Genomic DNA, 10,399 nt, shown 5'->3' on the forward strand with positions numbered 1-10,399 from the left:
TTTGTCCCTACAGTTAGGCTCTGTACCTGGCCAAACCTCAGTTGCTGTGGGCGGGAGGTAGAAGCTAGGTAGAATCTCCGTGGTCAAGGCTGTGGGGTGCAATCCATTCTGTTGTCTTTCCTTCCCCACCCAAGACTTGTGTTTTCAGTGTATAGAAATTGCCCTTTCTGCTGCTTGTACCCAGGCCAATGTACAGTGCACACACACAAACACAGCTGTCTGACCATTTAAAATCCATTTTATTTTCTGTATTTATTTCTGAGCTATTGGGTGCCCTACATTATGGACTTGGAGAAGGGAGCAGCAGCCCGTGCCTGCTTGGGCTTTCCCAGTCCCACGGATCAGGAGCTCCTAACCTTGCGTCCCCAGATGTTGTTGGACCACAACCCCCATCCTCCGTAGCCACAGTGCCTTTGGCCACTGTAGTCCAACAACATCTGGGGACCCATGTCCAGGAATCCCTGCCTTGGAGGATTCAGAGATGCTGAAGGAATAAATGGAAAGCACAGGAAGGAAAGAAAACATTTTGAAATGCTAATGAGATATACACTGATTAATTCTTAGTATGATCTGCTCTTGGTGGGGCAAGGAGGACTATTCCAAGCATATTACTTTCCAATGCCAAAACAAAGCATCCTCCCAAATGACACACAGCCCACTCCTCTGCACAGTTACTCAGAAGTAAACCCTTCTCTGCTCAGCTGGGCTGACTCCCAAGTGAGCAAGTCCCTTTCAACTCAGTGGTGACCCAGGGGCCCACCAATCTTGGTTGGCTCACTAGCCAGCCAGTATGTGTGATTGCTACCAATCCCTTCCCCCAGTTGAGTCATCTGGCATGTCCGAGGATGGACGAAAGAGAGGAAGGGTCTCATGCTGGTGTAGGGAGGGAAGTGAGAAAACAACGGGAGTCTTCCCTGTTGTTGAAAGGGACGTTTTGGTGGCAGCACCCCGTTTATGGAATAGCCTCCCCAGTGGCTTGCCTGGTGCACTGCTTTGTTCTTTTAGATGCCGGATGAAGATCTTTCTGTTCACTCAGGCTTTTAAAAACTGATTGATTAAAAAAAATATTTTTTGTATTTTTCGTTTTGTGTTGTGATTTGTTTGTTGTGTTTTATGCCTTTTATTGGCTGTTTTTAAATGTTGTGTTGTGAGCCCCGCAGAGAACAATTCGTTTTGGGGCAGCTAACAAATAAAGTTTAATAATAATAATAATAATAATAATAATTATTATTATTATTATTATTATTATTATTATTATTTCTACTACTACTACTGTTTTTTACCTTCTCAAAAATGGCAGTGGAAATTAGGCATCTGGAAAGAGGAGTGTCTTTGCCAGCAGACTAGCAAGGACCATGGAAGTTTGGGTAATTACTTCTGAGTAAACATGCTTTGGACTGGGCTGCACATCCCATCACAGTTGCCGCATGTTTCTCCCCGACCCTAGATCTGTAGACACAATCATTTTGCCAAGTGGCCCTTTTGCCTGTTGCGACCAAATGTGTGGCGGGCTCAGGTGTCCTGCAGCAAAGTAGCATTATTATATACAGAAATAAACGAAGATCAGTCCTTCAGTCTTCCGCTCCAGGGGATGTATATCTCGTGAGCCAGCAGCTGGAGCCACAAGTGGGAAATGGGGGTGAATGAACCGCAAGTGGGGTGAGGGGAGCCGCGGTGCAGAGGCCCCCCCTCCTGCCCCTGGCCCAAGGTGGTTGTTGCAGGGAGGACCCACCCCAAGCTAGATCGCCCTCCTGGCTGAGCCGGAGCTCCGGGAAGTCTCTTTAGAGGGGTTGGTACCCGCCTTGGGCACGCCGCCGCCCCACAAGGTAGGCCACAATCACGATGATGATGAGGATGCCCAGGAGCAAGCCAATGACGAGGGGCACGGTGATGGAGCGCCTTTTTGGCACCTTGCAGTCCTCGGCTGAAAGAGGCACAAGAGAAGAAGTCAGAGGGCGGGCAGGAGGATGGGGCCAGGCGGGGCTTCTCGACCTTGGCCCCCCAGGTGGTGGAGGACAAGCGCTGCTCCCTACAATAGGGGCAGGAGGATAGGAGGGGATGCTTCTCCCTTGCACTGGCGCCTGTGGCTAAGGGGAGGGGTGGGGCGGGCTCCAGGGTCACTCAGCCCGAGCTGGCTGCCCAGCCGAGACAGAGACAGAGGTGGTGCAGTCAGGCTAAGCCAGCAGCCGGCCTGACAGTGAGCAGGCCAGCTCGACACTGAGGCTCCGGCTCCAGCGGCAAGGCCAAAGAGCAGGATGGGAGCCAGGACTAGTCACCCTGGGGGTTGTGTTTGGGGGCCGAGGGAAATGTGGAGGCCACCAGTTTCAGCAGAGTAGGGGACCTAAACCATAAGGGAGCGGCAAACTTTTCCGAGCAGGGGTGCCCGACCTGCGGTCCTCCAGATGTTGCTGAACGACTCCCCCCAGCTCCAATCCATGGTGGCTGGCGAGGATGGGAGTTGTAGTTTAACAACATCGGGGGGACCTCGGGAGCCCCCATTTTAGAGGATGGGCAGAAAGCTCAAAAGCAGGCTGATGTGGTTGAATATGGCCTTGAATATGGCGGGGGCTCTTACCTTCTCCAAATTCTCCCGCTTTCAACTGGAAGGCCTGGACTCGCTCATCCAGGGCTTGGAGGTGGAAGTCCGGAGCGAGGGCCATGCTGCGGTTCTGGCACGTGTAGGAGTGTCCGAGCCGGGCCTGGAACTCCCGCAGAGAGGCGTTCTCTGCTCCAAAGTTTGTCTCTGAGGAGAGAGGAGGAGAGGCCTGAGCGGTGGGCCAGCAGCCAGCCTGCCTCCGCTTGCTCAGGGGTGGCATCCTGGGCAAGGGGCGGGAGCACTGCCGCGCCATGCAGCCCCCACCTCCTCTTCCCCGTGCCGTGCAGCTGTGGGGATCTGATCTATCTGATCACCTGCTGTGGGCCGAGCGGGTCTTCCTGGGTCTCTTGAACAGCTCGGTGCAAAGCTGGTGATTGCAGAGGCAGAGGCGGCAGCTATCAAAGGTGGAGCAGAGCCCCTCACCCACCCACCCCTGCAATGGGGTATAGTGGGGAGTGGGCTTCCCTGTCCATCTGCCTTCCGGCCTCCTCCTGTGTGCAATCAATCCCTGGGCAGAACCTTCCACACCAACACAACCTGCCCGCCGCCAGGATTTTTATGGACACAGGCCTTGTCTTGTTAAGAGCTGTGCAACAGGCAGAAACGCAACTGGTACAGCATCCTCCCATCGGGGTAGCTCCTCCCCCAGAAAAGCTCCACGCATCACTCCATTTGTAAAGGCCCAGCCTTTCTGCCCGTTAAAGCAGGCTAGCATTGCCTCCCCGTTCACAGGCAGGGCCCAACATGATCTTACCCGTTGCTTGTGGGAACTGGTATGTCAGGTTGGCCTGGACTCGGCTTAGGTAGACCGTCGTTTGGGTTTCATTCTGGGGACAAGAGATCGGGATTCACGGTTTCCGAAGAACAGCTGCCGCTATTCCCTTATTGACTGTCAATACCGACATTAACTGGCGCTCAGAAAGTGTGGGGAGGGCACAGCAGGGAGTTGCTGCCCCTTGAATCCTGCCGACCCGGATCTCCCCCCGCCCCCTGCTCCTTCTCTCCAAAGCCAAGAGCAATTCCGATGGCCCCATTTCTCTGGGGGGAGGAAGCCATTTAGGGTTAATCAGTGGCCAGGTGGAGGAGGAGGAGGGGTGGCCCTTGGGACAGGGCTTCTCAGCCTTCAGTCCCAGAAATGACTGGCTGGAAGCCCTTGTCCCTGGGGATGATGGGAGTTGTAGTCCAACGAGCTCTGGGGCCCCACGTCTGAGGATCCCGGCATGATGGGGTCAGCTTTAGGCCCTTGAAGGGCTGAAGCAAGACGCCATCCTCAGATGAGGGCTAGTTTCTGCTCAGTGCTCTTTGGGCAATAAGCCGCTTGCTGCTGTCCCTGCAGACAAAGTGGGTCGGAACTGTCTGTCGCTATAAAGAGCCGTCCCCAGAAGGAATGGTGGGAAAGAGCAGCCGGGAGGGGCCTGCCAAGGCAGAGGACGCCAGCAGGGTGGCCATCCGTTCCAAGGGCACACACTACAGCTTGCGAGCCCTTTGGGGACGGAAAGGCCAACGGATTGAGCCGCAGTGAGCCTCCCTAAGCGCATGAGACAGGGCTGGGGATACTTCAAACAGCGCTGGTCGCAAGCATGCCTTGTCCCCTTAGCTAAGCAGGGTCTGCCCTGGTTGCATAGGAATGGGAGACCACATGTGTGAGCACTGTCTGTCAGAGATTCCCCTCAGGGGATGGAGCCACTCTGGGAAGAGCATCTCGGTTCCCGGTTCCCTCCCTGGCAGCAGCATCTCCAAGATCGGGCTGAGAGAGACTCCTGCCTGCAACCTGGGAGAAGCCGCTGCCCGTCTGTGTAGGCAATACTGAGCTAGATAGACCCATGGGCTGACTCAGTAGATGGCAGCTTCCTTTGTTCCTAGTCTGGTCTCACAGTAACGCATGCTAAGCATCTATTAAACAAATGAACAGAGAAACAAATGCTCAGGGCTGTCTTGGCCACACCAGAACCCAGAAGTTGCCAGACGAAGATGCCATGGCAGAGTTCAAAAGGGCATGTGCGGAGCAGCAGGGTGTGATCCTCGCGGCGCACAGGCCTGAATCCTCCTGGCACAGACCCGGCCGCGGCACGGCCTCTTGGGCTGGCTTCTGCTGAGCCAGTCTTTCCAGCTTGCAGCCCAGCTAGTTTCAGAGACCTTTAGCCAGAGAGAGAGAGAGAGAGAGAGAGTGACTCACTCCTGGGATAAGCAAGGCATTTCCCCTCCAGGACAGATTCGCTCCTCCTGCTGCCTGCAAGCTGAATCATCTCGCAGGGAGAATTGGCCGGGTGTGCGCGTGTCCATGGGGGGGGGGGGGGAGAGTGTCCAGCTTTTGAGCCGGAGGTGTGCATGCGTGAATGCACTGATGGGACATTTAAATGGTCGCTATGTTGGTTCTGTGTGGATTGGTTTTATCTTCTTGTTAACTGCCCTGGGGTCTTAGGACCAAGGGCGTTACAAACATCAATCATCAATCATTGATACATTTGTAGAAGAATCTGCTGGCTGGGATGTGGCCCCAGACCGGCTGAATTGCCTTTGAGGAGTGGTCCGCTTTTAGGGTTACCAGCACTCCCTTCTTAGCAGGGACATCCCTTATTTCAGCCCCAAATGGCCTGTCCCTTATGGGATGCCCTTTCTCCTTTATTGTCAGCAAATGGGAAGAACCGAGGGCCCAGACCAAACCACTTATTTTCACTAATCACGAAATAAAGGTGATGATCATGATCAGTATTCAAAGGAAAATACACTTCAAAGAAATTACAGTCTCCTTTTCAAAATGGCCAATGAGGTTACCTACCACTAGCCCTACTCCTCCTCCTAACTGTGGCGTAGCTAGGGGAGAGGGGGCCCATGTTCATCCCTCTCTCTGGCGGCCCCCCAGATTGAGAGAGAGAAGGAAGAAAATAGGGAGGGATGGAGCTGGAGGGCCCTCAGGAGCTGGGGGCCTGTTCCTTGAACCCTTTTGCTCAATTATAGCTACGCCCCTGCGTCCTCCCTCGGTGCCTTTCAAGGATCCCTGCTGCTGCTGTACACATTTCAACTCCTTTCCCTTCGTAGTCAGTGCTTCTGGTGGGCTTAATCCACTTTCCAGACAGATGAGATGCTATTAATTTTAACATAAACCTGTCGATCATGGAAAAAGTTTTGTTGTCCTCCAGCTTTCTGTTTTCAGAGGGAGACCTTTACAGATGGTCCATCTAAACAGCTTGACTCGGTCACATATTAGCATGTCCAGGGAGCTTTAGGTCCAAAGAGAAAGCTATTCTGGCACACGGCTAGTCTGCTAAAAACGTTCAGAATAAATCCAATGTCTGCACCAAGAAAAGCAGTGGTCTGTGATTTAACTGCACTGCAGAAGATGCAAATTAAGAATATTTGCATAGTGTCTCTTGCTCTGTGTAGTTCTGCTTCTTATTTGATTAAGATGGATGTGAGTCATGGGACGGAGAACTGCTACGTGCCGGGCACTGGGAGGCTTGTTCACGCTTTGCTCCGGCTCCTGATGGTACACTGTGCCCACATGCTGTTAAGCATGTCTGCCAGCCTTAAGGGCTAGAAACTTTCCTTCTGAAAAAGTCAGGGCTGGGATTCTCAGGAAACTGAATTCTGCACCCATGATATGCAAGGTGTGGTGAAAGTGGACAGAGCTATGTTTTCTCCTTCTCTCATAAGATTAGGTCTTCAGGTCACTCAGTGAAATTCGGGACAGACTAAAGGAAGGGTTTCCTGACATGGCACATAATTTAATGTATGGATGTGGCAGTGAGCTATTTATTTGGACAGCTTAACAAGGCATTAGACACATTTGCGGAGGAGGAGGAGGAGGAGATATCTGTGAGGTGGCTAACAACTCCACTAACATCATAAAAAAAGAAGCATACACACAGACAGAGGTGCACCTAGGTAATTTTGTAGCCTGGACCTAAAGGCCTTTGGAGGCCGCCCCTCCCCTGCAAATTAAGCATCATCATGCTCAGCCAGGCAACCACACCACCTGGGAAAGACTAAAGAGCATCTGGGGGGCCCCAGGGCTATGGAGGCCCTGGACTTCCTTCAGCCCCGAAGTCCAGGGGTCAGAGCGCCTCTGCACACAGCTGGAGCTATACAGATAAAAAGCAACAGCCTCACATGCAAGCAACCAACCAAAGATGCAGGCGAGATGGCTCAACAGAACCTCCAGCTGCAGTGGCAGTCTACCTCTGGGCAGCAGCTGCTGGAAATGTCCCATGGAGGGGGGCTATTGCCTTCTACTAGGCCTTGCCGGCACCTTTTGCTTGGCTGCTGTAGGAGGCAGGACGAAGCACTGGGCGCCTTGGGTCGGATCCAGCTAGGCCGTTCTCCCTGCCATGTCCTGAGCTGCTCCTGCAGCCCCGAGTGCCCGTCCAGAGAGCGGCTTCCGGCTCAGCAACGCTTTGGCTGGAGCGGCCCTCAGAGGCTGAAGCCGGGGGGGGGGCTTCCCCAACAAAGCAGCCCCTGAGCCAGGGCCCCACCCCGTCCCCTTTCTGTACCTTCGTGAACATGAACAGGAGGAAGCCCTCCGGAAAACGCAGGTCCAGGGTGGCTGTGTGGCTGGAGCAGTTCCCAGCTGCCGCGGTGCGGTTGGGCTGCACGGTGAACACTCCCCAGCGCTGGAAGAGGAAGGAGGGAGGAGGAGAGGCTGCGTGGTGGAGACCAGAGCAGAAGCCGCACGCATCCAGATGCCAGGCCCAGGTCCCTTCGGCACCCCAGCCTCCCCTGGGAGATCCCACTGCTGCCCCCCCCCACCCACCAGGCTGCGCTCTCTCTCTGCCCCACCCTCCATGAGCCCCGGGGTCCTGGCTCCCAGAATTGCTTGGTCTAGCCCACTAGACCCCCTCCCACACACACACATACACCCTTTTCTCCCCAAGGACCTGGGAAAATTCACCCCCGGAGGTTTTCCTTCAAGTAGCTGCTCCCAACCCCCTCCCAAGGGTCTAGGAGCCAGGCCTCCCGCGGTGAAAGGATGCCAACACCCTGATCGGTCCAGTCGTAGTTATGGGCTCTGAGAGCTAGCTCGGGCCCTCTGCCCCCCACGACTGGTAGCAGGGGAGGGCGCCCGGCTTCCTGCCCTACTGGCGGGCTTCCGGGAGACATCTGATGGCTCTCTTGGGAGAAGCAGGATGCTGGATGAGAGAGAGAGAGAGACCCTTCTTGGGCTCCCCCCACCCCCACCCCAGCTGGCCTTAGGTCCCCCCGATGGCCCTCAGGCGGCCCCACTGCCTCCTCCGCCCCCAGTTCTGACCTGCTTCTTTGTTTTGTCTGTGTAGCGCACTCGGATCTGTAGGCCGGACTGCACGCGCAGACACGTGGCGGATCCGTTCCCGACCACATAATTGCCCGAGGGGATGACGGGAGGCTGCGTGGGGGTGGGGGCTGGCGTGGGAGGGTGAGCCGTGGTGTGGTTGGTGGCGCTTGTGGTGGGGTGGCGTGTGGTCATGTGGCTAGTCGTGGGGTGATGGGTAGTCACGTTCCGTGGGGTGGGGTGTTTAGTGGTGGGGTGGGGTGGGGTTGTGGGGTGGGGCTTCGTCGTGGGGGGGTGCATCGTGGTGTGATGTGTGGTGGTGCGGTGGTGCGTGGTTGTGGGGGGGTGCGTAGTGGTGTTGTGATGTGTGGTGGTGCGGTGGTGCGTAGTTGTGGGTGGGTGTGTAGTGGTGTTGTGATGTGTGGTGGTGCGGTGGTGCGTAGTCGTGGGGGTGGTGCTCTTGGTGAACGCGGGCTCTAATGTGGCTGCTTTCTTCTTGTGAGGGCAAGCAGGGCCCAGGGGCTCTGAGCCGGAGCATGGCGCATGGGGACCCAGGAGTCCTGGCTCCTCCGTGCTCAGCGGCAACAGTTCTTCATCCTGAGCAGAAGATGAAGCACTACCTGGAGAGAGAGAGACCCATGCACAGAAAGTCAATGGGCTTTTGAGCCTAGAGGAGGCCAGCCTGGCCCTCCCGCAGCAGAAGAGGCAAACACAATCAGTAGGGTTCCAAAATGTCCCACCGTCTTAACGCGCTGGGCCCCGCCCCGCCTCACCCCTCCCTCTCCTGTCAGATCAGAATCAACCCCATTTGGCAATGTCCCTCTGCCTGCACACTGCTCTGGTCAACATATTTTTTGTGAAGATGTGTTCACAAGAGACGAGATTGAACAGAGAAGACTCCATTGACGTATCAGAGCCTTTCTCTCCTCACTTCAGCCACAGCAGACAGGAGATGAATGCTGAGACGGAGGCTCGCCACACCCATGGGAGCGAACCGTGGTTGCTTGGCAGCAACGGAAAGGCACTCTGCACATGCTCCGAGGCACACCTTGACATCACCCAGTCCAAAGCTGAGGGCATGGCCCTGAAACCAGATTCCAGGGCTGAGCTTTAAGCCCTGCCCAGATCCTGGGGATCCAGTAGGACCCACCCAATTCATTTCTCATACCACTTTCGGCTTTTAACCATCGCAAGCTCCGCGCTCGAGATAACGGCAGTTGCCATGCAAACAGGTGTTCTAATAATCAAACCAACCTGCAAGGAGAAAGCACCCAGCGAGTCCAAGGGGCAAAGCCCAGGCCGCCAGCCAGGGAGGTCTCATCTCTCTCGTCCGGGATCGATCCGGTCTCGCCGCGGTCCTCTTCTACCCGGTCTACTTCGGCTGCCTCTTCTCGAAGCTTCTGCTCTCCTCTCTCTCATGCCCCGTCGCTCACACATAAAAGGAAGGAAATGAAACTTGCTGTCTTCACAGCTGGTGACTCAGCCACAAGGCTGGATTGCCAAATGCCCCGAAGCCACAAGACCAAGGGTGCCCCCCCGGCCACCCTCCATCTTTTCTCACAGAGCAGCTTGGCTGGCTTGCTCGAGCCACCCGGAGGGGCGGAGGAGTGTCTCCTTCTGGCAGTGCAAGGCCTGGGCTGATCTGTGTGGGGGACTGGTGGGTGCATCGCCCTGCCTCCCACAGCAGGTTGGACTAGATGGCCTCTGGGTGACCAGACGAATGCTTTCTCTGGCTGCTGGTACTGCTTTCAGAGGCCAGCTGGAGGGCCTTTTCAGTGGCGCTGCCGCCTCCCCAGGGAAGCTTGCCTGGCATCCACAGAGGTCTTGGCTGAGCCAGGCCAAGCCTTGAGTGGAAGTCAGCTAGGCCAGCCTTGGGTCCCTTGATGTTGTTGGAGCCAAGGCTGAGAACCCCCGAGTGCTTGAGCTGCTCCCTAACTCTCCTGTGGATCGCATCTTCCTGCTACGTTGCTTTCCACGGCGGCTGCATGTCTTTCTGAAGACCTTTCCTATTTCGGGAAGCTGTTCTTCCCTCTCTGCCTGGTTTCCCTCCATGCCTGGGAGGCCCTCCCAGCGGTGTGGTGCCGCCTCTCTGTCCTTAATACCCGCTTTTTCTGTGCCACTTTCTCTGGCAAAGCCCCCAGTCTCCATCACCTCCTGAGATTAAAACTCGTGTGTGTGTGTGTGTGTGTATAACTGAACTCAAGGCACCATCTTCCGCTCCTGGCTCTATCTGCCTCCCAAGTTTTGAAGGACAGACTGTAAGCCCCTTGGGGCAGGGATCTGTTCCCTTGCACTTTGCAAAGAGCAGTGTCGCATTGATGGGTGCAATGACTGATGGGCAGATGGGAGCCAGCCTGGTGTAGTGGTTAGAGTGCTGGACTAGGACCAGGGAGACCCGAGTTCCAATCCCCATTCAGCCATGAGACTTGCTGGGTGACTCTGGGCCAGTCACTTCTCTCTCAGCCTCTCCTACTTCACAGGGTTGTTGTGAAAGTGAAACTTAAGTCTGTAGTACACCGCTCTGGGCTCCTTGGAGGAAGAGCGGGATATAAAATGTA

The 10,399-nt window shown here is 55.4% G+C and overlaps 1 protein-coding gene across 2 annotated transcripts; it reads right to left on the reverse strand.

The window, feature by feature from the left end:
- Nucleotides 1-220: 220 nt before the first annotated feature.
- On the reverse strand, nucleotides 221-9,260 carry CD68 (CD68 molecule). 2 transcript variants are annotated; one of them, XM_053262260.1, is made up of 6 exons: nucleotides 9,096-9,260; nucleotides 7,842-8,461; nucleotides 7,087-7,206; nucleotides 3,351-3,423; nucleotides 2,576-2,743; nucleotides 221-1,924 (listed from the first exon to the last, which is right to left on the reverse strand). In XM_053262260.1, the coding sequence occupies exons 1-6, from the start codon at nucleotides 9,160-9,162 to the stop codon at nucleotides 1,782-1,784; spliced, it is 1,191 nt and encodes a 396-aa protein (XP_053118235.1). In that variant the 5' UTR covers nucleotides 9,163-9,260; the 3' UTR covers nucleotides 221-1,781. The 2 variants fall into 2 exon arrangements, with proteins under 2 accessions (XP_053118235.1, XP_053118234.1); XM_053262259.1 differs by having other exon boundaries at nucleotides 7,842-8,457; nucleotides 9,092-9,260.
- Nucleotides 9,261-10,399: the final 1,139 nt, after the last annotated feature.

Source organism: Hemicordylus capensis, chromosome 6 (genome assembly GCF_027244095.1).
Source record: "Hemicordylus capensis ecotype Gifberg chromosome 6, rHemCap1.1.pri, whole genome shotgun sequence".
Classification (NCBI taxonomy): domain Eukaryota; kingdom Metazoa; phylum Chordata; class Lepidosauria; order Squamata; family Cordylidae; genus Hemicordylus; species Hemicordylus capensis.

Coding starts and splice junctions, on each gene's coding strand:
- CD68 (XM_053262260.1), bottom strand. CDS start 9,162: ATGAGACCTCCCTGGCTGGCGGCCTGGGCTTTGCCCCTTGGACTCGCT. Junction 8,462..9,095: donor TGGGTGCTTTCTCCTTGCAG/GTTGGTTTGATT, acceptor CTCTCTCTCCAG/GTAGTGCTTCATCTTCTGCT. Junction 2,744..3,350: donor CCAGTTCCCACAAGCAACGG/GTAAGATCATGT, acceptor CTCTCTCCTCAG/AGACAAACTTTGGAGCAGAG.